Below are 27,954 nucleotides of genomic sequence, written 5' to 3'. Positions count from 1 at the left end.
CAAACTAGAACACAAATGAGTACCAAGACTGGGGGAGGAGCACTGCAGTGCCAATATGCAGGTGTTGTTTTAGGAGGGATAGTGAAAACTCTTGGAACTTTGGTCTGGTGAAACAAAGTGATTGAGTGCTCTAAGCTTAATCTGCTACTATTAAGGATTTTGACAGAGTGCCTTGAGAAATGCAAGGATGGTGGCTTGACTTGTGAAGTTTCAAAGGAAAGGTTGAGGATACCCACAAAGACTATCTGGGCTATTCCTGTGGTTCATTTGAATTAAAAGAAAAATCTATGGAAGCAAAACCTTTTGGACTGTTCTAGGAAAGCCAGTGGATGCTGGCTGGCTGGAGCTGAAAACATACCAGTAACATTGAGATGAAATCTAAGGGGGTATTTCCTCAAGATCAGCACATAAGTTGTGGACCAGAGAGGACCAAGGACTGCATTTCAAGATGTCACTTGAACTTGGCAATGTGTAAGAGTTTCCCACACAGTAATAGTTCCAGTTTTAAAATCACAAAGGGGTCATAGAGAGCAAGCAACTGATGCTTGACATTATGCGACAGGTTCAGGAAAGAGGGATGATCATCAAGAATACGAGTGTGGGGTGAACCTGACATGAGCCAATGAGTCAAGTTGTGTGCTCTACTAAGAGCAAAACTGGGATGTGGTAAGCCCTTGGAGTACAGAAGATCATAGGTAATTTCCAGATGTTGGGCCCTTAAGTCTTTTCTGTTATGATATTTGAGGGTTGCTTTTACTTGATTATAACCATGTCTTATTTCTTCTTCTTATAATACGAAAATAAATTCATTTTGGATTTTACAGACGCTAACAAATCAGAGAATTTTGGACTTTTAAGGAGGATTTGGAGTTTTCTTTTTTTAATTTTGTGTTGGGCTTTTAAATTTGGATTGTATTTTATATTCATATTAACATGAGATTTAGGGGACAAACAAAAAAGGAAAGGTTATAGGTTAAGTCGATAATGTTTGTGTATCAAGATGACAGTTGACAAAGGATGAAGCATCTTAGTTAGTTCTCTGGTGAACTTGAAATAACTTGTAAGAGGAAACATTTAACTAAAAAACTGCCTCAACACTGGCCTGTGTGCATATCTGTGATTGCTAATGGACACAGGTAGCCAAGCACATTTTGGACAGTGCTTTCCCTTGGCGTGGACTGTATAAGAAAGGTAGCTGAATATGGGCCTGGGTGTAATATACTAAGCAGCATTTCTCTATGTTCTCTGTCCCAGTCCCTGCCTCCAGTTTCCTGCCATGAGCTCCTGCTTTGGCTTCCCTTGATGATGATGTATAACCTGTAAGATAAAATAAACCCATTCCTCCCAGAAGTTGCTTTCGGTCAGTGTTTTATCACAGCAGCAGAGAAATGAGTTAGAACCTATATCTACAGATTTGACTGTTAGATTCTACAAGCTGATCCATTTACCCTTAGGCAATAGGCTATGTTTTCGTTTCCCTTTGATATCTATAGTTCTGATTTTACCTTTACAAATTTATTTTTGCAGTGTCATACATGTCTCTGCTCACATTTAGAAAATGATTTGGATCAATTCCCCAAGGAGGATCACTCTCACTCCATACAATTCCAAAGAAATGAAAATGAAATATTGGCATAAATACTGAAATTCAAGAGGGGCTTTGATGTGATATATAGTTTTCCATGACTGTATTTCTATCTTATGTCATCTCCTTAATTGGTGGGTAAATTTGACAGCTCTAGAAGCAGAGGCACTAATAGCAGTGTCAGGGACAAGAATTGAACAAGCTTTTCTCTATTACCCCTGTGTCTCAACCAGGGCTGTAGCAAAGGTCTAATTTTAGTTTTTGGCTCAACACCAAACACCTGGAAATGGCATGCAGCCAGAGAGGAGCACAAAGCTAAACAGTAGGAAAGCGAGTACATCTGTCTCCTCTTGTTTTTCCCTTCTCAGCTATTAGGTAAATAAGGTAGTTATTAGGTAAATAAGGTAGTTATTAAATGATGACTTATGCAAAGCCTGCAATTTTAGTGTTCACATTTCATCCTACCAACATTTACCAGGCTGCTCAGTACATAATGTTTTGATAATATTTGTATGAAAACCAGCATGACTTCTTGATACTGACTCTAAGAATGGCTATGAATCTGCGATTTTTTTTTTTTTTTTTTTTTTTGAGAATACAGGGAGCAAGGCTAGTGTTGGATTTAATGAAATGGAAAATTCAAATCTGCTAAGTTTTTCAGTTGCTGGATTTTGCTTGAGTGTTCCTTCACACAAGTGCATGCCATAGCACTCAGGACTCCTGACTCCATTTCTCCACCCACAGAAACCACATTTCCTCTCTCTCCCTCTCACTTCACCAATCCACAAACCTTTAACAACCCCTGAAATATGGAGACATTTCCCGACATCTCCACAAATATAACAGAAAGCTTTCGTGGTCTCATGTAACCAAGCTTATAACCATGTGCACGCCTCCTGTGACCAAGAAAATCACTCATTTCTCCAGTGTGTCCAATTCAAGATTCTTTGCAATAGAGTACATGGGAGGTTGCAGGCCAAATCCTGTTGCTACAGATTCAAAGGAATCAATCACACAAATCAAGAAAATCAGAGCCATATTTTATCCAATGCTTTATACTTTCAAATATAAAGTTACTTTTTACATTTTGTTTTGATCAGCTTTCTGGAAAAAAAATGTGTAGCTATTTCTCTCTAGTCTCAGAAGGGATATGCATGAATGTGAGTTATAACCAACTTTAGTAACATAATTATGAGCTCATATATATTTTCTAATGGATCCTACATAAACTATCTACCAGGTAGTGATGGGTAGTTTTATCTTTGGCTTTTATTAATAAAAACTACAGTTTTTAAATGTCACTTTATATTTTATTGCTCTGTAGCCACATTCTCTTGGTTCTTTTGGTCCCACCAGTTCATTTCAGGCACTGAGTAAACACCTAAGCTGTGGGTAGAGCCTAATGTTTTTCCCTCCAGTGCCCTCTTCTCAGTTCCCAGTGTGTGACATTTCAATATGGGGACAGGAATGGAACCTGTTTTCCTTTTACACCTGCAGTACCCAGGGTGTGGGAAGGTAACACCTTGTGCCAGTGTGTGTGTACGCATGTTTATACACACACACACACACACACACACACACACACACACACACACACACATTATATTCTTCTTACCTCCAAAACTTTGAGAGAATGTGTGCGTGTGTGTGTGTGTGTGTGTGTGTGTGTGTGTGTGTGATAGTATCAGTGGTTTTGGTTTCATCTGATTCCTCTCTCTATGACTTGGCAAATCTTTCTATCACGTTCTCAGATGCACTTCTCTCTGTATCTCCAGATTTCTCTCTTCTCGTGGAACAATGCTCAAGATTATGGTGGGGCCCACCCTGTTTAGTAAAATGTAAGTCAACCCTCTTTTAAAAGACTTTATATCTAAATAAAGTCACCTTCAGAAGTATCAAGCATTCAAACTTCCACATATGAATTAAGTGGGGATTGTGGCTCAACTCCTAACATACCCCTTATGGTAACAGAAGTAGAAAACAAAATTGATGAGTAAATTCTTTTTCCATTCTTCTCTTCAATAGGTGGTCTTAATTCATATTTTACCCAATGCTTCTCTGAGAGTCAGGGAAGCAAGTGGACACTGAGTACAATGGTCTACTGACATGTCAACTTGCTGTTGGCTCGCCTTCCTTCCTTGCCTGGCTCCTAATGCTTCAGTACTTGCTCTTCCCAGGAGCACAAGTATCTATAGAAAGCTTACATCCCTGCTCTGTTCACTTAACAGTCTAGGCTGAGACACATTACCTCACTTCCTAACACTCATGCAATATAGGTCTTACTGCTTCTTTATAAACAAAGAAGTGAGCATAGAAGATAAATGATTTGGTCAAGGTCGCATAGGGAGAGTGGTGTAAAAACACAACTCTTTTGTCTCCCAGCATGCACTGTCTCCAGGTACTATAATCTCTTAGCAATTTCTATATATTAGCAATATAAAATCCAATCCATTTTCCCTAGCAATTAAAAAAAATTGCTTAAATAAACTAAAGCTAAAGCAGACATCCCAAGAAAATGGTACATCTCCCTATCCCCAGATAACTAGCCTTTCTTTCATTTCTTTCCCAAACCTTCGATTTGATCATCCTTTTTCCAAGCCTTCCCTGGTTTTGAAATTACTTGTTTTCAATTACAAAATATACAATGTCAGTATTACATTTTATACAAATTACAATAAAACACAACATCGGCATTATTATCACAAACTATACCTTCCCAAGGAAACCACATCTTACAGTCCAATTAGGGGGGCTCTTATATCTTAATCAAAGCTAAACAGCTTAATTGTTCATTAAACACGAGAGTAATTTAGTGTCCTGACAGACAATCATTGTTTCCTGAAAATGCGAAATGATGAGGTACAATAAATGCAAACTGAAATACTGCCCATGGAAGCTTATTTATTACATCTTCTAGCTAAAAACATTCGTAACTGAAATTTATTGGTCCATACTCCCTTTGTTATAAATACTTTATGTTCTGCCCGAGGGATCCATGTCTTAGCATTTAAATGTCTCAATCCTGTGTCGTTAACAGGAAGAACAAGTTCACTGGGTGGAATTTTTACCCTTTACTTCAGAATGTTACAATAATAATAGGCTATAAATATGTTATAATTATGCCTTTGATCACTGCTGTAGTTTTCTAGTCTTAATGAATACAATTGAAAAATAAAGCTGAGATGCTCCACAAAAAAAAATGGCAATAACTGTCTTTAAGAGTCAGCTGAAAATCATATTAGTGAAATAAAAATATTTGGAGTAGCTGCGAAGATATGCCATTTTTTTCTGTTTCTCCTTCCTTAATGTCAAAGAGTACTTATACCTACCATCAAGTGTATATCTCAATGGTGATTGATGTTCATGTTTTTTATCTCTTTTGTTCCTCAGCATCTTAAACATCATACCCTTGGGGTTCTGATGGCAGCCACCTAAATCTATTGTTTTGTTTTTTAAGTAAAAGTGAGGCTCAGCCAATTATCCTTATGTATAAATTGGTTAAGATTTTTAATTTCAAGATGCTGTAAAATTGTACAAACACAGTGAATCTACCTTCTTACTGCTTGTCATGGGCTGTGGGTGAGGAGTTACATTAGAGAAGGCACAGCAAGAAGAGAGCGAGGGACAGAAGAGTGAATAGCGGGTGACCCCATCTAAGAAATGCTCTGGCACAGAGAACATTTCTGATTTTACCTAGCTCCCTCCATATTTCATTTTCTTATATTAGCCCTAAACACAGATTACTTCAGAGTCCAAGAATATGTAACTTTCCTAGACCTTCAAGTCACCTATGATACTACAAGTTGTTATCACTCATCTTAGGCTTATAGTAGATTTTTTTTTTAAGATGGACATTTTAGAGTTCTAACTAATAGGCCTTTTCTGAGATTTCTCTCATATGCCATTTAAATCCAAATCAATTGTGAACATAAACTTTTGAGACTTACTGTCATGGTCACTGTTGATTGTCAACTTGCTGGATCAGGAATCACATAGGAGACAAGCCTCCAGGTACAATTTGAGGAATTACCTAGATTAAGTTAACCTTTTGGCACGTCTGTTAGAGAGTATATTGATTAGGTGGGAAGGCCTACTCTCAAACTGGGTGGCAGCATTCCCTAGGCTTTTATCCTAGAATGTGAAAAATATAGGAAGCTAGCTGAGTACCGGCATTCATTGTTCACTGGTTGGACTGTACTCTCAAACTGTGAGCCAAAATAAACTCTTCCCCCTGTTCTTCTCCTTTTGTCAGCATATTTTATCACAAAAAAAGTAATTAAGACAATTACTTTTCATTCTTCACATGTGAACATAAAGACAAAATCACCCTTGAATTTCAGTTTAATGAAATCTGAAAATAAAACTCTGTAACCAGTTGCATTTTGGTGTCTTTGTTTTCTTCCTGTAATGAAATACATGAGACTACATAATTTGTAAAGTATAAAAATTTAGTTCTTAGAGTTCTTGAGCCTACAATGTTAAAGACACTGGAAGGCTTATTGTCTGAAAATAGCCTTTTGGTCACAGATGCCACAGAAAGGACAAAGGAGGATGACCAGTTAGCTCACAGCACAGAGAGTGAAACAGATGAAATCCATAAGAACCCAGATCCTACCCCAGTGGTTCTACCTTCATGGCTTGCTCATCTAAAAGTCTCCTGTTCAAATACTAACTGTCCTGGTTAGTTTTTATTATAAGTTTGATCACAGGATACCTGGGGAGAGTCTTAATTGAGGTATAGGATAAATCAAATAGACTATAGCTGTGAGAACTGTCTCAATTGATGGATGTGCAAGGGCTCGGCTCATTATGAGCAGGACAATCCTTAGACATGAGGGCCTGGGCTGTAAAGAAAGTTGGCTGAACATGAGCCAGAGGGAGTTAACCAGTAAGCAGCCTCCCTCCATATTTTCTGCTTCCATTTATGCTTGAGTTTCTGCCCGTATAATGGCCTGTGACCTGGAAGTGCAAACTGAAATTAACCCTTTCTTTCCATAAATTGCTGTTGTCATGGCAACAGAAGAACAAATTAGAGCACTGATACACACTGACAATTACATTTCAAAACAATAATTTTACAGACACTCAAACCACAGATTCTGGTACCACATTATTAATAGAAGAAATACACAGAAAAGAGAAGCATTGGTCCCTTTTAGTATATATAAATGCATTGCCAAAAAGGATTTGTTTAAAAGAAATATTAGGTTTGAAAAAGTTTCTAAGACCCCTCTTTGGTTATATTTTCAAATATTGGCTCCTCTAATCTGTTGCTGGTACAACACTGATTTTGGTCATCAATAGTAAATGAAATACATCGATAATATTTGTAGACAGGTCTGTTTTTGTTGTTTTAGTGTCAAAAATGTTTATGAGATTTGAGGGATCTGATGTAAGGTTAGTCTTTGAAGGTGTAATCTTGGTGAAGATTGCAGAAATTTAGTGATATATGAGCTTGAGATTTTTATTATGACTTAAGAAACCTATTTCAGGGCTTGGTGGTTAAGAACACTTGCTCTTCTGGTAGAGGAAATGGGTTCAGTTCCCAGAACCCACATGATCGCTTATAACATCTGGAACTCCAGTTGCGGGAGATCTAAAGCTCTCTTCTGGCCTCCTACTGTGACAGGCATGCACATGCTACACACATACACACAGGCAAAACACTTACTCATATAAAATTTTTTTTAAAAAAAATCTTTACAAGAATAAACATTTGTTGGTGCCAGACTGTTGTAAAAAAGAGTAAAACTGAAGGGAAGGGCACCATTTAAATGGTTTTCCTCAGAGCTGCTGTGCCATTTGCAGATTTCATCCCAAATAAGTTTGCTGAACCAATGATGTAAAGAAAAGCGGTAAAGGCATGTTAACATGGAACACTGACAAGGCGTTTGCTATAGTTTGAATATGATTTGTCTCCTAAAGCCTGGCGTTTGCAAGCTTCATTTTCAGTGTAGCACTTAGAAGGGGTCATGGAACCTTTGAGAAAGAGTAAAATAGGAAGTTATTAGAAGACAGGGTCGTGAGTACTCTGGTAAGGGTTTAATGCAAATCTTACACTAGTGAGTGAGTTTCTACATGAACAATTGCTATGAAAAACTAAACACACTCTTCCCTCTCCAACCCTTCCTTCTCTCTTCCTGTTTCCCCATCTCTCCTTTCCACATATCCATCTAACCTCTTCTTCCTACTGTCTCCCCCCTCCCTCTGCCCTCATACTATATCTGCTATATGATGCCATCCACCTTGAGATAAAGCTTTTTTCCTTTTGATGTACCTCATCTCAGTTGCATGTCTTTGTGTGTACATGTGTGTATGTATGTGTACTGTGTACATGTGTTCCTGTTCATGTCTGTGTATATGTGTGTTAAAGGTATGTCCACCAATGTATATTCATGTATGGAGGCCAGAAGTCTATGTCAGGTGTCTTCCTTATTTGATCTCCACCCTATTTTTTAAGATTAAGTCTCTCATGGATCCTGGATCTCCCTGATTTGGCTAGCCAGAAGGTTCCAGGGATTTTTCTGTCCTTCCGTCTTCATCGCTGGGATGACAGGTGGTCATCTTTTGGATATGCACACTGGAGATCAAAATTCAGGTCCACATGCTCCATCAGCAGACATGTTGCTGAGCCATCTCTTCCATCTTCAAACATTGTTGCTAAAAAAAATCATAAAAGGTACAGAAGATAGTTATAAATTCTGGTATTTGTAGAAGGAACCTTTAAGCAGCAAGTTGTTCAGGGTGATCTGTGGTTTACTTTAGCTGCTCGCAGTAAACAGAGACAGAGAGACAGGGGGGAGAAATATTTTTAAATTTCTATGTGTGATGAAAAGGGAAAAGAAATGGAAAGACATTGAGATCTCCTGAGTCTTGCCATGGGAAATAAAATAAAATACGTATATTAAAAAGAGAATGGCCAAGTTACCATTTGCAGAGAAATCATCTCTTGTTCACCAGGGAAATAGAAGAACAGCCTCCAAGAATTATCAGAGATCTCCTGGGAAAGCTAAGAGCCTGAGTCCAAAGTTTTTAGATACATAGGATCTCAGCACTAAATTCCAGCAGTGTCTCACCACTCAGATATAGTTCAGGTAAGACAAATGTGCTTCAATGCACAGTTCCTGGAAGTTCTAGCAATAAACTTCGGCAACAACCCGACACGCTAATACCATGGGCACACAAATTCAGGAACTAAGGGGCTATATTTTCACTTCAGTTTCCATTGTTTTGGTTAAAACATTTGATTTAAACATCTGATAAAATTTAGAGGATAAAAGGCTATGTTCTGTTTATAATTCCATATCCCAGTCCAACACTGAGGGAAATCAAAGCAGGAACTCAAGCCAGGTGTACTTGCTATTCTCAATGGCATTATCTCCAACCAAGAAACTTAAATCACAGCCAAAAAAGTAGAGCAGAAACCATGAAGGAAAGCTTCTTTTTGGCCCACTTACAAACTCAGCTAGCTTCCTTATATAGTACTGGATCACCTGTGTAGGGATGAGTTTGCCCATACTGAGCTGGGCCATTCTACATTATTTTAAAACCATCAAGACAATCTCCCACAGACATATTCACAGGCCAATCTGATCTGAAAAACTCTTAAATTGAAACTCCCTTCTTAAATAATTGTAGCTTGTGATAGAGATATTAACACACACACACACAAATAGATTTCAATGGTTGTCACAGAATGCTGGGGAACAGAATGTTACCATAGGGACATAATTCCCACAGAGCCCTCCCAAGTGAGTTGCAAGTGAAGCCATGCAAGCGCCTCCAAGACCACACACAAACTTTTAGAAGGACCACAGGATGCAACTCTAGCTTCGAAGGAACAAAATGATAAAAGAGTTGCTAAGTAAACTGAGCCCAGTAGTCACAGTTAAAGATTGAGTGTCCAAAGTGAAGATATGAAGTCAAAAGAGATTACTCTGAAGCTTTAATGTTATTTACCCAGCTAGAGTCTAGTTTCACTTGAGACCAGTTACCCCTACTTGTGTGGCCTATGCCTATCTTATTGTTGTATTTTAGAAACATGTAGATTTTAGTTTTATACACATGGGGGTGGGGGACATACACTTATGTCAAATTATGCCTTGAATCTCATATTTATATCTTACTCACGTACGACTTAGGACTTTATATTTTTACCTGTTTTGGGGATATGTTAATATTTTGAAGCAATTTGGGCATAGTGAGTATATTTCATATGTTAGAAGATTATATATTTGGGGAGCTAGAGAGGAAGATTTGAATATGCCATCCCAATGGTATGTGTCAAAAACTAGAAACCTAATCTTCACAACTTCAGTGTACAGAAGAATGGCCTCTTGGGATCACAGTTCAGTCATGAGGATTAATGTTAGTTATCTAACAGCTGGCGGCTACTGCTGTACAGCTTGCCCCCCTCAGAAACTCTCACTCTCTACTGTAGGATGACACAGCAAAAATAAAATTAAATGAATAAATAAATAAATAAATAAATAAATAAATAAATAAATAAAATACTCAATGAGAAGTTTCTTCCTGCAGCAGACAGGAACAAACATGGAGACCCACAGTTAGACATTATGCAGAGAGTAAGAAACCTTGGAACATTCGGCCCTAAGTGGGATGTCTCTATCAAATTCCTCAGGGATCCTCAAGGAAGAGAAGGCAAAAAGAGTTGAGCCAGAGGGGATGGGGGACACAAAGAAACCAAAGTCCTCTAAATCAATGTGAACAAAGCTCATATGAACTCATAGAGACTCAATTACATGGACTCCACAGGTGTCTACCAGGTCCTCTGTGTATATATTATAGCTTCCAGTTTAGTGTCTTTATGGGATTCCTGAGTGTGCAAATGATTGGGTCTCTGATTCCCAGGCCTTCTTTTGGGACTTTTCTTCTTCTGTATGTCTTGGCCAACTTTAATGTGATAGTTTTTGTTTTATATATTTTATTTTGGTATATTTTATTTTATTTTATTTTTTATTTTATTTTATAAGCTTGTTTGTTAGGGAGTGGACCAAGACAGGGGGGCAGGTGGGAACTAGGAGGAATAGGAAAAGGGAAAACCATAAGTAATCAGGATATATAGTATGAGGGGGAAAATCTATTTTCAATAAAAGGAAATAAAAAAAAAAAACCCAATGAGTCTTAGCCCCTCAACCTTGAACCTCCATGCTTTATAAATTTCTTCTCAAGTAATTTTTATACCAACACAATTTCAAAGAAAAGCCTCATATAGAACTAACAACAACAAAAAACATATTAATAAAGTCGAGCAGGAATAATATCTAATCCTAAATGGACTAAGACAATAGAAACAACCTTTACTAAAATATTTACCACAAAACATTTATTCTTCTGAATAAAGATTCACTAGAAATATATTCCGCGGACAAGACTGAAGAAGAGTGAACAAGATTTATTTTTATTTAAAAAGTAAAAGATAAATTTGGGTTTCATGCCAGGAAATAGAGAGATGGAAGATGATTTCAGAAGTTCACATAAATGCAATTCTAATAGTACAACTGCAAATAATGAAGCCACAGAGGAAGAAAAGGGTCAGACAGCTCAAAGAAACCAAATGTGGTTGCTGAGCTCAGACTCCGAAGGGACACACATAAAATCTAAGTATCACTGGCCCTCCTCCTGGCTAGTCTGAGCATGCAAATGCAGGCATCATAGTAACCACCAAGAAAGCTGTGCAAAGAAACTCAGGCAGATGTCTCCAGAACCATCAGTCACATGTATTAAGACAAGGTCCAGCTTTTCTCTATTCATTGTTTAAGTCTTCTGTCAATTTGGTCCCCAAAACCACATATTGCTCTAGGGTTTTTTCCTACTAAAAACTAATGTCTTTCTCTGTATTGAGGACCCAAATGAGCGTGGCATAAAACAGCTTCAAAAAACTAGGAACAACATTTTCCCTTAGAGCTAGAAGGGACTGAAACCTAAGCTTTTCCAATACCTTAGCCTTCTCCGTGAATTCAAAACATCAGCCGGCAAAACAAAAAACGGCACTGTCAGAGAGAAATTCATATAAGAATGTGGCTTAGAATTGGAGGACTTGCAAAGTTTGTGCTAGTAAATCAGTAGAAGGGTTTGGCTTTGGTGGGTTATCTTTCCCTAAAATGTTTTATTCTTTCAAGAAGCTAAGGAAAAAGTCTTTGTTTGATATTAATACCTTCAATGATAACAAAGAAAACAAGCCCTTCTTCTTCCTGGATGAAAAAGGCAAAGTGTATTGATAAGGGGAACCTGGCATGTTAGCTGAGTCTAAATTTTCTCTAGAGGTTTCTAAAGAGCCTGTAAATTAGATCATTAAACATTGCCAGTGGCCTTTGAAGAGCTCCAAGCAGCAGTGGGAAAGAAAATCATACGCTGGAAAATAGTAGCCAATCTTGAAAAATGGGACAAATGGAGCCGTAGCAAATTAGTGTGAAGTGTTACATTGATTTCAGTTAAGGTTTTAGAATTTTTTACACAGAGGAATAGGTGTGGAGAACATAAAGAACCATGATCAGGGGGAGTCAACAGAGCCTCACAAGAACAAATCTGACTCATCACAGTTCATTCAGCATGAGTCAGTGCCCTGGCAGGGAACGGGAACACACACACACACACACACACACACACACACAGAGAGAGACAGAGAGACAGAGAGAGAGAGAGAGACAGAGAGACAGAGAGACAGAGAGACAGAGAGACAGAGACAGAGAACTCACCATATAAGCATGGGGCAGTGTTAAGGAAAACTTACATGAATGCCGAGGTGGCTGGTGGGAACAAGTCCCATCCCCAGCAGGACAAAATTTGTAGAGCTCCTTTCAAAACAGGTGATTGGATTTCAAAAACAGGAATCACAGAGCATTAAGTTAAACGTGGAGCCCTTCTTGTCATACAAACAGAAAGTTCCTGCCCCTTAGATGTCAAACAGCAGGGAGGCAGGACCATCTGAGAATTTACATCATAGTTTTATCTCTTTAGCCAAGGAAGAGAGCTCATCAGAGGGACTCTCAAGCCTTCAGAAGAACTAAGGCACTTATCCGATGCTATACACGCTATATTCTGTGTGGCTGTGTGAAAGGAATCTGGCGAAATCTCATTCACCTACTCTCCTGCAATCTCCTGTTCATCCAGGACAAATAAACCCAGCTAATCCAGTACAAAGAACACAGTTCCCATGAGCAGAACACAGGGCAGAGTAGATGGGGGTGAGGGGTGGGGGTGGGGTGGGGTGGACAGGGAAGATGTCCTGCATATCTTTGTGACGTCATGCTGTCAAATCTATGAAACCAGTAAGTCTAGCCTGTAAAGATTTTACAGAGGCATGGGATAGTTTGTCTTGGAAAAGGTGGAAAAGTGTGTCCTACAGGCAAAAGTCAAGAATAGTTTAAACCAAAGTTTAATGGTATATCCAAAGGTACTGGGCGCGGGATTGAATGCAAGCTGGAAGGCAGGTAATCGAGCACCACAATTTCTTCTATCTTGTTCAATCCATTACTATGGACTCACAGAAAGCTTGTTTCTCAGGCATGGCTTGCAGATGCCTGGGAAGGTCATTGAGGAACGAGGATGGCAAAGTTAGGACCCAAAACTATGACGACAGGTTATGGCACTAAAATAAAAGATCTTGGCAAACAGGAACAATAGAATAAGCTTAACAGAAGAAAAAAATAAAGGCTTTATATTTCTTCTCAAAACTAAACAGCCAGGGGCATAGATGCAGGATGAAAAAGTTAATATTTATCATGTATTAGGATGACTCAGACAAGTATAGTAGAAGGGAAAGCCTTGGGATGAGTCATGAGAGCAATGGATTACCCAAAAAAAGCAGATTAGATTTTCGGCAGCATTAATTTAATAAAAGAGGTGATAATCTAAATCCCAAATTGTGTTGCTCACACCACTGGTTTGCTTTTGAATGCCACGGGTGTCCTGTGACACATTCTGAGAAGAATAATTAGATATAGTGAAGAAATTTCTAAGTAGAACCAACCCCGAAACGCTGGCCTGGCTTTAGTAAGTAAAAAGATGACAACTTGAAAATGAAGGCTTTGCTCTAACTGCTCCATCAATAAGCAAACTAAGGATAAGAGACATACATGCGGTGAAAAATAAGTTAACAGGATGAAGCTTGCTTCTCTACGCATCCTCACTCCCAGATGTGGAGGGCAGAGAACCTGAGTCAAAATCTCAGTCCTGGGCCTGTGCTGCTTGCCCTACTGGAGACAGAAGACCCTGGCTGCAGTGCTACCCACAGCCTACAGGCACAGCAGTCATGCCTGACAGCCAGCAAGAGGACAGGGAGATAGCCCTGGAGCTCCTATAATAACATGCCATTGCTCAATAGGGCTAGCCTGTACCTACAGAGCCATAGCAGCTGCAGCCCATGCTGCTTGACCTGCTGTGGAGCAGGGGTTGCAAGGCTTCGGTTCAGCCCAGTTCTGCTTACTGCCCAGTTCTGCTTACTGAGCCAAGCCATACAGTGGCCAGCATTGAGGATGGGATGGTGTGCCGTGGCCTGGAGCCCCCGAGGAATACATCATAACTGAATAGGACTGATTCAAGGCCCACAAGCCACTACCTAGCATGGATGCACTATAGCTTCGCCCATGATGCATGCCCTGCTGGGAGTTGGAAAGCTTATGGTAGCAGTGTTGCCCGCAGACTATAAGCACAATGGTCAAGCCTACTAGGCCTCGGGGTGGCAGACATCGAGAGCAAGGAGGTATGTAGCAGCCAGGAGTTCGCACCCAACCTGTCCCTGGATGACCTGTCTAGCTCCCACATCATGCTGACTCTGGGCAACAGCAGGATTTCCGAGACAAGTCTTGGCAGTGGTCCAGTACTGATAGTGCTTCAGAAATCAGAAACATTGAACCAGACCAATAACTCATATTGCAGTTTTGAATGCCACTACAACAAATGAATATTCAGTGGAGAGGTGAGAAAAGTAGAGGAATAGAGCAGCGAGAGAGGCAGAACCAGAGGCATGATGGGCACGGATAGGTGGGAGGGAAGCCTGGGGTGCTAAGGGAACATGTCCTTGCAGAGCAGGGTTAACTGAACAGCGTGCAACATTCTGGAGCTTGAGCCCTGACTCAGCCCCAGAATACACTGCCCAACTGCACCATTGTCCTGGTTCTGAGCAATAACAGGATGTCTAAGATGAAGAACCCCGTTCATTTCTGGATTGGACTTCCTCTAAAGACCTCTATACTACCCCTAGAGGCCACTTTGGTATCTGCAGTCCACTGAACCAGACCATGTTGAAGCCCAAGGTTCATGTGGATTTCCATGGCCCTATAGCCTCCTCCGGGAGCCTTGTTAATGTCACTGGCCTTAGTTACCACTCAGACCACGTGGATATCCATAGTCTGTGAGTCAGCCTGAACCCATGTCGATGTTTGTGGCCTGCACTGCCACCTGAGACCGTGTTGATGTCCTTTGCCTGTGCTGCTGCCAAGGGCTGTGATGGTGTACATACCCCATGCAGCAGGAGAGGAATGTGTTCATGTCCATAGTCTGTAGTGCCACTGGAGATCATTCTGAGGTCTGTAGCATGTACTGACATGAGAGACTATGTAGATGTCTATGGTCCACACCAGAAACCATATGTAAGTCCATGATCTATGCTCCCTCTGACAGTAAAAGGGTATTGGTGATTGCAGGCTCACAGTTGAGAAAAAGGGACATAGAAGGCTTCTGTGACAATGCCCTCCTCTACCTAACCCCTCAAAACCATAACAACCTAAACAGAAAGCCATTGAAGAGAACTCTTAAAAATTGTAATGCTGAGGTGTAGCTCTCCCCAAGTGGTGGCTTCTGACAGGACTGTGGGTAGGGATGACTCAGTTTTCCTTAAGGGGCAGGTCACTGGTAGTTTGACCATGCTCCAGTGAGTATATGTGCAACATTAATTAGACTTTTAAAAAATGTATTTATTCATCTTCTTTTGGATGGGGAGGTCCCAAGGGTTGGAGGCTGGGCCTGGGAGGACTGGAAAGCAAGCATGTTCAGGGTTCATGATGTGAAATTCCCAAATAATCAATACAAATATTTTTAAAAAGCTCAGTCCTTTTGGGAGAGAAAAGGGGCATTATCTCACATTCATTCACATAATTACAACACAGAACTGTTCTTGCTCTGCCATACTTCTGAATTATCTAGCATTGTGTACATGGAATGGCCATATGCTAACACACAATGAGAATCATGCCTTGGTATTGTAAATAATTGAAGGGACTTTAAGGCTAATATTTTTTAAAAGGATGCAAAGAGACTAATAATCTCAAATAACATTAATAACAGCCATATCAGAGAAAAATGATGATGGTCCTCTAATATCTTAAGATATAAAACAGGGTATTAAAAAATTAGAGACTTTAACAGTCCAATTTTCTTTCTCTTTTCTCTCTTTCTTTCTTCCCTTCCTTCTTCCCCTTCTTCTTTTAGACAGTATCGCAAATATACATTCTAGGGGTACAGTCAGGCTCAGCTGATGCTCCTGTTTCCTGAGGAAAGAACAGACTCAGGGAAGCATTTCCCAGTACTAACACATGGATGAGTATAAGAACACTGATTGGATGTTGATATAGCAGAAGGATTACTCAGGCAATAAAAGCAGTAGATGGGTGTTTGAGCATTTAATGATCTCTCCCAATAATGAATTTCTACGGGTTACCGCTTCATCACCGCAGCATTTATTGACTTATCGGCTACATAGTCAATATCATTTTAAAAGCTGAGGAAACAAGTAAATGGAAACAAGTCTTTTTCTCATAGGGTCTAAATCTGATAGAATAAGAAAATGATAATATAATAGTAAAATAACAAAATGTGTTGTGCCAGTGAGGGTGGCAAAGAAAAATAAAGCAGCTTATAAAAGCTGTTGGCAAGAGGGAAGAAGAACAGGGACAGGAAGGTCAGCAAAAGCCTCTCTAGCTAATGAGCACACACCCTCATTAACCATGGCTCTATTTTCGGCCTGTGTGCCTTCTTAGGGTCTTTATCCCTCTTTCACGTATTTCTTACCGTCTACATGGTTAACTCTTAACTTCTACAACCAGAATGGTTTTCTAAACTCAGAAGAGGTCCACAATGAAACTATTACAGTAAAATTTAAAATCTGACTTTGCTAAAATCTAACAGTCTTGGCTTAGAAATATCCATGGGTATAGCTTTATACCTTGTAACTGTTCAATTCTTTCTTCCAAGCCTAAACTTTTTAATACTTTGTTTTGGTTCTGTTTTTAATGGCCGTAGGTTACTTATTTCAGTAGAGGGGGCACAGTTATTCATCTCCATCTCCTGGTCCTCTCATGAAAGCTTTATGTCACCAACTAGATAAGCCATCCGGTTCATTTAGTGAGGAAAAAAAAATTGAATGCTTGTATTTAATTTGAAATTCACATTTTATGGCATGGGAGCCAAAATACACTGATACTAACATGTGAGCAAGTCTGCTCTTGAGAAAAAAAGAACGTAAGTATTGTTATAATAGTCTCTTCAAAGCTAAGAGAAAGAAAGAAAAAAAAAACAACTGGAGTATAGATCCAAATTATACACAAACACAATAGCTTATGGACTCAATTTTTATTCATAAATGTGTGTGTTTAGCCAAAGTACACAAAGAGTTATCTGGAGGATCATTTAACAAGATTATTAGAATAAGAAACAGTTTCCATATTATACAAAAATGTCAAAAGGTTATTGTTTTAACTTTCTACTCATAAAGTTATACATTAACATAAAGTATTGTTCCTGATCACACTGATATCACAGACGGATTTTATAAAGGAAAAACTGTAGTGTTGAAAACTAAGGATATTTAGGTGAGAGTTTCAAGAAAATCCCAAAAGAGAATGGGCAACTGGATCACTGGAGGAAACCGTATGATAATTATAACTCAAAATATTCTCAGAATGTGTGAGGAAATCCAGGAGCGCCTCAGAGGTGACATCTGCCAAAAGCAACATGTGCACTATGCAAAACCAGTAGAGGACATTTTTTTTCCTGATAGAACCACATTTTCCCTTCCACCCTTTATGAACAGGGGAAAAAAAATGGAGATTTCAGAGCTTTGACTTTTGACTTCAAAATCAAACCTAATGGTTCTCCACATACCAGGTATGTACCTTAAATCTCTGGTTTCTCCTGGCTCCCAAATAAAAGACTGCCTGCTGGTTTCCCAAGCACCAGTTAAAAAGCCTAAGATAACCCAGAGACAGAGGAATTTTAAAGCAAATTCCATGGGGCTTAACAGCATCCATAAGGGCACCACATAGAATAAAGAAATCTCTCTCTCTCTCTCTCTCTCTCTCTCTCTCTCTCTCTCTCTCTCTCTCTCTCTCTCTCTCTCTCTGTCTCTGTCTCTCTCCCACCCCTGGGGGGGGGGTCAGAACTGCTTCAGTAAATATACAAAATGTTTGGGGTTTCACATAATCAGGTTATGCAAATGACAACCCAGGAAGAAATTAAAACCGTTATTCACATTAGTGAGAATGAGTTCAGTCACTCCAGAAAACAATTTGAGATTTTTGTTTCCCTTCTCTTTTGATGCTAAGTTTCACTGTAGGCTAAATAGCCCAGGCTGCCCCCAAACTCACTATCCCTTTGTCTCTTCCTCCTGAATGTTGGATCTACATGTATGTGCCACACCAGATAAGCGAGGAATCTCTTAAAGCATTAGCTGTAAACTAACCTACAACCTAACAATGGCAATATTAGGCTTCTTTCAATTTTTTTTTTTTAAATATTTAGGTCTACAGAAAACCTGTACAGAAGTATTCAACAGTGACATTTGCAACAACCCAAAACAGCAAATAACCTAATTATCCTTTTAATGGATGACTTCAGGGAACAATAAAAAAAAAAAAGAAAGAAAGAAAGAAAAGAAAAGAAAAAGAAAAAGAAAAAAGAAAAAAACAACCAGAACAAAGCACTGGCATTTCCCTCACCAGGGAACTAAAATCCTACTTCAGAAAACAGGCAGTCACACTTTATGAAGTTGACAAATCCAGAGGACAATGCGGGAGATGTGGGTAGAGAGGAATTTCCCAAGGTCACATACTGTACAATTCCACTCACACAGAATTTCTGACATGGCGAATTGTGTAAATGGAGATTAGCTTAAGTCATTCCTGGGAGTTAGGGAACAGGACAGTAAAGGAGACTAGAAGCAGATGGAAATACAATCATTACCCGTGACAGTGCGGTGAGGAAATTTCCAGTACGCTTTGGTACAAAACTAAAGATACAAAACTAAAGATACCGTGATTACGGGAAAGCTGGTAAAAGGTTCATGGGGATTCCCTACAGCATTTCTTACCATGCACCGTATGTTCTGCCAATCATGACTTGGAATGCCATCTTGACAGTAGAGCCAGGTTGGGTTCTACCCACCAGAAAGGCATGATCCGCCTTCCTTCCCGCCGATGGAATCATGAAGAAAAAAAAGAAAGAAAGAAAACCTCAGCTAGAATGAGGATGGCGGTAAAGAAAACAGAAGGAGAGGAAGCCCGAAGGCAATCCAAATGGATCTGGGGACATTAGTGAAATAATATTGGTGGCAACGAAGAACTTGGCCTGGCAGGGACCCCGGAGGGAGGCTGACTGGCCACCCACCACCTCACCCACCTCACCGAGGACATCATTTACTTCACCTCAGGCTGGGGGCCACGGCTGCCTTCCTGCTGGGTTGCTCCACCTTTCCTCCGCCAGGTGGAGCCTAAACTCACGCAATCCTCTTCAAGGTTCAGAGGTCACGCCGTGGGGGCTGAGGCAAACCGGATGAGGCGGCTTTTGACCACAGAAGCTTGCTGTCCGTCGTCTCCCAGCCCAAACGCTGCAGCCAGCTCCTCCTCTCCGTGAGGGTCTCGGGCTTCCCTCCAAGACGGGGCCCCGAGGAGGAAGCCATCATGCCTCACCTCCGAGCTCACGAAGTCCAGCAGCTGTTGCACAACAAGTTCGTCGTCGTCCTGGGGGACTCGATCCAGAGAGCCGTCTACAAGGACTTGGTGCTCCTGCTCCAGAAGGACTGCCTGCTGTCTTCCAGTCAGCTGAAGAGCAAGGGCGAGCTGAGCTTCGAACGCGACGTGCTGCTGGAGGGCGGCCGCTGGGGACGCATGCACAATGGCGCCCACTACCGCGAGGTGCGCCAGTTCTGCTCCGGGCGCCACTTGGTGCGCTTCTATTTCCTCACGCGGGCCTACTCGTCCTATGTGGAGGACATCCTGCAGCAGCTGCGATGGGGCGAGTATGCCCCCGACTTGGTGGTCGTGAACTCGTGCCTCTGGGACCTGTCCAGGTACAGAAGCAATTTCCTGAGAAACTACCGAGAGGACGTGGAGAGGCTCTTCCAACGCCTGGATCAGGTGCTGCCTGCCAGCTGCCTGGTGGTATGGAACACCACCATGCCTGTGGCCGAGGTCGTGTCTGGGGGCTTCATCCCGCCGGATGCTCCAGGCTGCCCCTCACGCCTGCGCGAAGACGTGATGGAGGCCAACTTTTACAGCTCAGCTGAGGCGTCGAGGCGTGGCTTCGACGTGCTGGATCTCCACTTCCACTTCCGCCATGCTGGGCAGCATCGGCTGAGCGACGGCGTGCACTGGGATGAGCGGGCGCACCGCTACCTCTCGCAGCTGCTGCTGGCACACGTGGCAGACGCCTGGGGCGTCATCCTCCCAGCTCACAACCCCGTGGGAAGGTGGATCAGGGATGTTCCTGCAGATAGACATCCCAACCGGGCCGACCGAAGGCATCCTCATCCTCATCGAGACCACCACCACTATGGGCAACATGAAACCCCCGGGGCCAGGCATTCTCCCTCTCTCAGGTACCACCACCACAACCCTCAGAGATCTTCCTCACACCCTCGAAACCTGCCCAGCCACAGAGAGGATCGGATTGCCTCCTCTCCATCTTCTCAACAGCAACCCTTCCACAGAGATTCCCCGAGGCGCAGGCATGGATACTTCAGGGAAACCAACTCAACTGATCGTGAGCATAGACCCGGTCCCATCCGCAGAATCTATTCCCACCATGAAACCAGGGAGTCTTCCCCTTACCCTCCCCGGCACCACAGTGAGCCACACAGATCTCATAGAAGGCATAGCCACCATCGGCACACCTAAGCACAGGAAGAGGCAAGGGGCCTTAAAGCCCGCCTGACTCTGTAGCATGGCCTTCAGTAACCCTATTTGAAAGCAATTTAGTTTTCTTGGCCATTTCTTGGGGAGAAATCCCAAGTCTGGAATACCTCACTCCATGCACTTATATCTGTTGGCATTTGTTTGCAAATAATCCTCATGAAAAAGCACTCCTGTCGTTAGAGAGAGAAAGAGAGAGGGCGGGCTAGAAATGAGTTAAATCTTAAAACACTAATCTCTGGTGACATTTTTTCCTCAAGCAAAAGTAAAAATGTCGATTCAGAACTTTATTGACTTCATCTTGACTACTGGTTTCTGCGTATGTTAATAGAACTTAATCTCTTAAGTATTTACGGTAAGTTGAATTGGAGATCCTGTATCTGTATTTGTCCATTTGAAAATAGTACTGTCCTTTAAAAAGTATAACCGCCAGAGATCTGTTTGCTAGAATAGTACAGTCCCCCATTTTACAGTTCATCAAGTGCCTACTATCTCTGCCTTTGTAATTTTATTTTTCAGGAATTTCATACATTAATATGCATGTATTTTGGTTCCCTTCATTCCCCACTACACACTCTGCTCCCACTGAACTAATTTTTCTCACATACTCTTACACCCACATTGATGTCTTTTCTTTTTTTCTTTTCTTTTCTTTTCTTTCTTCTTTTTCTTTTTCTTTTTTTTTTCTTTTTTTTTCCTTTTTTCTTTTTTTTTTTTTTTTTTAATCCACTAAGTTGAATTCAAGTTGCTTGCATGAGCTTGGAGGAGGTGTTTTTGAACAGTTTTGGAGTCTTAGTAAAATTTTATGGAAAACGCTGAGAGGTGTCTGTAGTCCCTCTGAATCCACATAGGCAGAGCCCCAGCGCCCCCATTATCATCGTCATATATTACCATGTGGCCATTTGTTACAGTTGATGGCCTTCTGTTGGTAGATCATTATCACTTCACTTGTGCTCTCGGTCTTTTAGCATGTGCATCCTCTAGGTTTTGGCAACCATTTCATGATAACCACTATCTCAAAAACAAAACATCACTTCATTCCATCTATTCACTACTACCTCCTCCAAATCTCTGGAAACCAAGGGTCTGTAACTGTTCCCATAATGATGTACATAGAATGTGACATAGATTTATACCTTTTATAATATGTAACCTCTCTGATTGGCTTATTTCACATAGCAATGTACATGTATATATTTCCTTTATGTCTTTTCATAGCTTGATAACTCATTTCTTTCTAGCGCTGGATAACATTACATCATCATAATGTTCCATTGTTTTGTTTTCCCCTTTTCTCTTACTGGAGAAAGTCCTGGTTGCTTCCCAGTTGGTGAAATTATTAATAAAATCGTTATAAATGTCTATGTGCAAGAGTGTGGGGTTTTGTGCGACCGTGAAGTTTCAGTTCATCCGTGTCAGTGTTGAATTGTGTCATGATGACTGTGTTAGTTGTTGTAAGAGACTGCCTGGCTGGCTGAGTGCATAGCTTAGCCGTAGGACACATGCCTGGGATGTGTGAGACCGGAGTGTCAGTCCCCAACACTGCAAAACTAACCACAACAGAAACCTTGCAAAACTCTCTGCTAACCTTAACACACAGTTTCTCATTCCACTTAACAGTGAATCAGAACTCTTCTTGTTCAGTGTCCATTTAAGCATTTGTTATTATCAGTATGGGAGAGTTTTTCCAGGGGTTGGAAAATATTTGTACACATGTGTGTCTGCTTTATCACCATTTTTAGAAAACGTTATTTGCTCCATTGTATTACCTGCTCCTTTTTCCAAAGATAATTTGACTGTATTTGAAGCTACTATGTCTGGACTCTCCATTCTCTCCATTGACCTCTTTGTCCTTTCATATGGATCTAACTGCCCTGATGGCTATGATTTTATTCTAGTTCCAGAAGACACGAGCTATCAAGCTCTATATTACATAGTTTTTCGATATTGTGCTGGCTACCCTGGGTCTTTAACTGCTCTGTATAAAAGTTAAGACTGAGTCTTGAGGATTATAGTGATAGCTAAGTGTAAAAAAATGCTTGAGGGCCTAGGTTTGATCCCAAGACCCATGTTTTATAAAAAGAAAAGAAATGAAATGACAGAAGTAATGGAACACACTTGTAACCCTGACATTGGGGAGGCAGAAATGAGCAGAATCCTGGAACTTGCTAGCTGGCCAATATCTCCTACTTTCTGAGTTTAATTTCCAAGCTAGTGACAACTGTCTAAAAACAAAAAACAACAAAACAAACAAACAAAAAAAAACAAGTGGAAAATGCCTGAGTAAATTGAATGCTTTGAATGCTGTTCTCTTGTTTACAGAGAGGAAAAGAGAGGTGGGAGGGGAAGGAGGGGAAAGAATTTGCCTTAGATCATGCTCCTAATGCAGTGGGATTATAGATCAACGTAGAATATATTGATAATAGTGAATGTCTTTTCTCCTGGATATAGACTTTATCAATTTAGTTCTTTGTGGGGGAAGTCTTCATATATGTTTTAATGATATTTTGTTAAATTTGTGTCTCAGCACTTCATTTAGGGGAATGCTACTATAAATGGTGGCATATTTAGAAATCTAGCAGAACTCTAATTGTTGAGTGCTGATACAAAATAAAGCAAGGGAGACAGTGAACTGGCTCAGAAAGGAAAAGGTGCTCCTTAGGCAAAGCCTGGGTCCTTGTATCTTATCCGTAGAAGCCACAAGGTGGAAGGACATAACCAATTTCAGAAAGTTGTCTCTGTCTTTGGCACCCAAGCAGGGACACATGCATACCTGCTGAGATACCTCCCTTCCTTCCTTCCATCTCTTCCTAGCTCCACATACAAATAAATGTGGATGGCAGGGGAGCAAAGGGCATTTGTATCCTCCAGTTTTGCTTCAGTTATTTACCAGTCCCAGAATATTCTCTGTTGATTCATTTGGATTTTGTACTTGCTGTTCTGTTGTCTCTGAATTGAGAATTTAAACATTTCATATCTGTACATATAGGGGGTTGTTGTTTTGTGTTTTGTTTTGCTTTATTTTGGTTTATTTTTTTTTTTAAGGAAGTGGCCAACACATCCAATATGTCCTTGAAGGGGCATAGTGAGAGAATACGAATACCTTCCTCATCTTAAAAAGATGGGTTTAGAAACATTTTTCTTTTATTTTTCTTTTAGGTTGAGGTAGTTCTCTGTTTCTGATGCTCCCTGAGTCTTTATTGTGTGTGGGTGTTGAATTTTGTAAAATATTTTCTGATTCTGAAACTATGATCATTTGATGTGTTTTTAGCTTGCTGGCATGATAGGCTCCACTAATTGATTTTTGAATGTTGAATCAAATAAGCAATAAGTCCCAAATTATCTTAGTATAAAATTATTTTTAGACAATTTTGGATTTGGCTTTTTACCTCTATCATTGTAAGAGATCTTGGTCTGTGTAGTTCTTTTCATGTACCTCCTTGTGTATTTTTGTGTTAGAGTGACATTAGCCTCATAGGATGAGTTAGGAAATATTCCTCTGCTTCTGTCTTCTGCAGGGGATCATGGAGAAAGAATAACACGTTCCTGCTTCAATGTTTTAACAGAATTCATCAGATACCCATCTGGCCTTGATAGCTTCTACTTGAAAAGTTTTGGGTTGATTGGTTCTTTTTGTTTTTCTTTTCTTTCTTTTCTTTTTGTTTGTTTTTATCTTGTTGCTGAGAATAGAATATGAGGCTTCTCAGATATTAAGCATATGTTCCATCACCGAGCTACATATCCAGTGTTTGAGACTGCTTTAAATTACCAATAAGCTTTGAGAGTTCTACAGATTTTTGCCTTTCAAAGAATTGTTAGGTTCCTCGTCAGCTGACATTCATCCTAAAGCCAGGTTCAGAACTAAATGTTCTAGTTAGAATAGATGACAGAGGAGCTGGTTAGTCAACAAAAGGATGGACTGGGTATTAGGACTATCCTGTACCTCACTGGTACAAATTGGCATAATTATGCTCTAATTGTTTTTTTGAGAGAAAAGTTTCATTTTAACAGGAAGGGTGATGTGTAGGAGGAGCTAAGGTAGGAGGAGTACTGAGAGGAAGAAAAGGAGTAAGAAGAGGAGAAGAAGAAGGAGAGGAGAAGCTAGGTGATGAAAGAGAGAAAGAGGAGGGAGACAGGGAGGCAGATATTCATGTATCTCCACCAGTCAAAGATAGTTGTTATATCTAGGTTGGGTAGTGGGTTACACCTCTGATTGAACAATTCCAAACTTATAAAGCCTATGATTAACATTTTTTTAAAAAAAATGTATAAATGCAAAAAGGAAAAGGGGGCATGGGATAGGGGTTTCCTAAGGGGGGTGGGAGGGAATGGGGATAGGGAATGTCATCTGAAGTGTAAATAAAATATCTAATTAAAAAAAAAAGAATTGTTAGGTTCCATCTTAGTTATCAAATATGGGGGTAGAGTTGCTAATATGTGTTTTGAAAATATCCATGTGATGATCCTTGTGATACAAGATCACAGCAACATCCTTTTATTGATAATCCTCTCATTTTTCCTAAGGCATCCTGGCACCCTGGCTAGATACTGAGTCAAGGATTCATACTACTATTGGTGTGTTTGATTGTTTTTCTTGCTGAGTTCTTGTTACCAAGTCCTTTCATACTACATTCTATTATTTCTTTCATCCATTAGATTTATTTCCTTTCACTGACTTCATAGGTAAAAGTTTAGAGTATTAAGATCACCTCTCTATTCTTTCCCAATACATGCACAAGTGCTGGATGTTTCTCTCAAGAGATGGCTTTTGTTGCATCCCACAAAGTTTGGTGAGTTGCACTTTCAGTTTGACCTTTTTTTTTTTTTTTTATTTGCATGTGTCAGTAGTACAGATGCATGGCTTACAAATGCAGTGTTTACTCTCTAAGTCTTTGGGGGATTGATTTCTGTTTTAATTTCACTATGTATCAACAGCAAACACTTCATGGTTTCTGTTTTTTAAGTATATTTAGGTCCATTTTATGAAAGTAGAATGTGAACTCTCTTGGCAAGTATTTCACATGAACTGGTGAAATGTGTATTCTGCTTTTAATTAGATGATGTGTTTCAGCAGAGCCACTGATATACAGCTGATTTATAGTGCTTTTGAATTAACTATCTCCTTCCCAATTTTTCTGGGTATCTCTGTCACCTATAATGGGTATTGAGGCACAAATGGTGGATTCAGATGTTTCTCTTTGCCTCTGGTATTTCAATGCTCTGGCTTTAGGTAGAGAACACACTAGGGATTGAATATGTCCTTAAACAATTGATGCCTCTGTCATAATGTAATGCTCCTCTCTGGGCTGATAATATACATTGCTTTGAAGTTTGCTCTGGTTGAAATTAATGCAGCCTATTCATCTTTCTTTTGATCTATCTTTCTGCCTTTATAGTTAATCTATATGTCTTTAAACTTACAATATGTTTCTTGTCCAATAGAGTTCATCTTGTGATTCATTTGACAATGTGCGTTAGTTGGTATATTTATACCAATGATATTTAAAGTGATTATTGACACTGTTAGATTATTGTCTAGCATAATTGCTGCCAGTCTTTATTTTTGGCCTTTGTGGTTTGTTTTCTTTCTTTTTTCTTCCACTCTTTTCTGCCTCTTGCAGTTTTAGTTATTTTTATTATGTTGGTGTGTTTGTGAGAGAGAGAGAGAGAAAGAGAGAGAGAGAGAGATGGAAGGAGGGAGAGGAAAAAAGACAGACAGCAAGAGAGAGCGATAGAGTCATTGAGACAGAGAGAGGGTCACAACAGCATGCAGTCAGAGGTCAGGAATCACACTGCAAGTCTGCTCTTTTCCTCCCCTGTGTGAGGCTCGTGGATAGGCCCTGGGTTGTTAGGCTTGGCTGCAAGTGCCTTTCTCCTCTGAGCCTTTTTCCCAGTCTGTCCTGTGGTTTCTAATTGAACATTTTGTGACTTTGATGTTTTTTTCTGTCAGCACATCAATCATTCTTACTTATTTTTTTTCATTGTTCCCCTGAAGTTTCAGCATATGTTTATGACTAATACAGGTCTATTATCCAATGATATTGATTCCCAATTGGTTCAAAGGTATCCATAAGGTAGTCATCAAATAAAACATGGTTGCTATTACTGTTTTGAAGAAACTGTTAGGTATTCAGGTAGGAATTAAAAATAAAACTTTTACCTTCATATATCTCTTCTCTATGCGTTCTTTTATTTTTCTTTTTTTTTTTTTACAGATGGAGAACCTCTTTAAACATTTTTTAGTAGGAAGGTCTTACTAGCAACAAAACTTCTAAGTTTTTACCAGAAGAATTATTTCTCTTACCCACTGAAAGGTGTGTTAAATTGATAAAAAAAAAAAAATCTAGCATATTTTTCCTGTTTGATCAATAATTAATTATTTCATTCTCTTGCTTACATGATTTCTGAGGAGAAGTTGGTGTATTTATCCCTTTTCATCTTGGTAAGTTAGCATATTTTCCTTCTTCTAACTTGATATTTCTCTCTTCATCTCTCATTTATTGCAAGTTAAATGTAATATGGCTATGTAGAGAATTGCTTACATTATCACTTATTGTTTTCTGAGATTCATAGATCTTTAGTACAGTATCTGATATTGATGAGGTAAATTCTCTGTTTACTTCTAATTTCTGCTCTCTTCCCTCTTTCTCCTTCCAAAGTGTTCTTATTAAGCTTCTTACTATACTCATTTTGTTGTTGTTCCTCTTTACATTATAATTCATAAAGTAGCAAAATTAGAGTTATGAAATAGCAATGAAAATAATTTTATGGTTGGGAGTCACCACAACATGAGGAACTGTATTAAAGGGTCACAGCATTGGGAAGGTTGAGAACTGCTGTACTAGGCTATGATCTTCATAAAGGCTTCAAATTGTGTTTCTAACTTAGGAGGAACTTGATGGCTACAGGGGCCATATACATACATACATACATACATACATACATACATACATACATACATGTATATGTATATACATAGACATATGCCCATATATGTGTATACATACATATATAATTTCTCCATTCTTTTGTCTACTTTAAAGAATTATCACAGGGGACATTATGTGTGGTGGTGTATGTCTGTAGCACACACATGGGGCCAATGATGGGTTATAGTGTCTGTTCTTTCTTTCCACCTTTACAAAGTCAAGGACCTTAATTTGATAAGTTTGTCCACTGATTTCTTAATTTGTCCAGTCTACCACAGTTATCCTGACTCTTGGT

At 39.9% G+C, this 27,954-nt stretch overlaps 1 protein-coding gene and 1 long non-coding RNA gene across 2 annotated transcripts in view; one reads left to right on the top strand and one right to left on the bottom strand.

Annotated features, from left to right (window-relative positions):
• Positions 1–3,203: 3,203 nt before the first annotated feature.
• The window catches only part of LOC143441802 (uncharacterized), a 54,596-nt gene continuing 29,845 nt past the window's right edge, over positions 3,204–27,954 (bottom strand). The window contains exons 2-3 of the long non-coding RNA XR_013109491.1: positions 18,912–19,007; positions 3,204–8,245 (exon numbers count right to left, since the gene is read on the bottom strand). This is a non-coding gene — a long non-coding RNA (uncharacterized LOC143441802). The remainder of the gene's footprint in view (positions 8,246–18,911; positions 19,008–27,954) is intronic.
• Positions 19,326–20,715, top strand: LOC117705698 (PC-esterase domain-containing protein 1B-like). The gene has a single exon (XM_034498370.2). It carries the CDS (start codon positions 19,501–19,503, stop codon positions 20,713–20,715), a length of 1,215 nt encoding a protein of 404 aa, XP_034354261.1. The 5' UTR covers positions 19,326–19,500.

The sequence above is a fragment of the Arvicanthis niloticus genome, chromosome 3 (genome assembly GCF_011762505.2).
Source record: "Arvicanthis niloticus isolate mArvNil1 chromosome 3, mArvNil1.pat.X, whole genome shotgun sequence".
Taxonomy (NCBI): domain Eukaryota; kingdom Metazoa; phylum Chordata; class Mammalia; order Rodentia; family Muridae; genus Arvicanthis; species Arvicanthis niloticus.
The sequence above is the reverse complement of the archived record's forward strand: the minus strand, read 5'-3'. Positions and strand labels throughout refer to the sequence as shown.

What these genes read in the sequence shown, in the direction of transcription:
- LOC117705698 (XM_034498370.2), top strand. Translation starts at nt 19,501, where the DNA reads ATGCCTCACCTCCGAGCTCACGAAGTCCAGCAGCTGTTGCACAACAAG.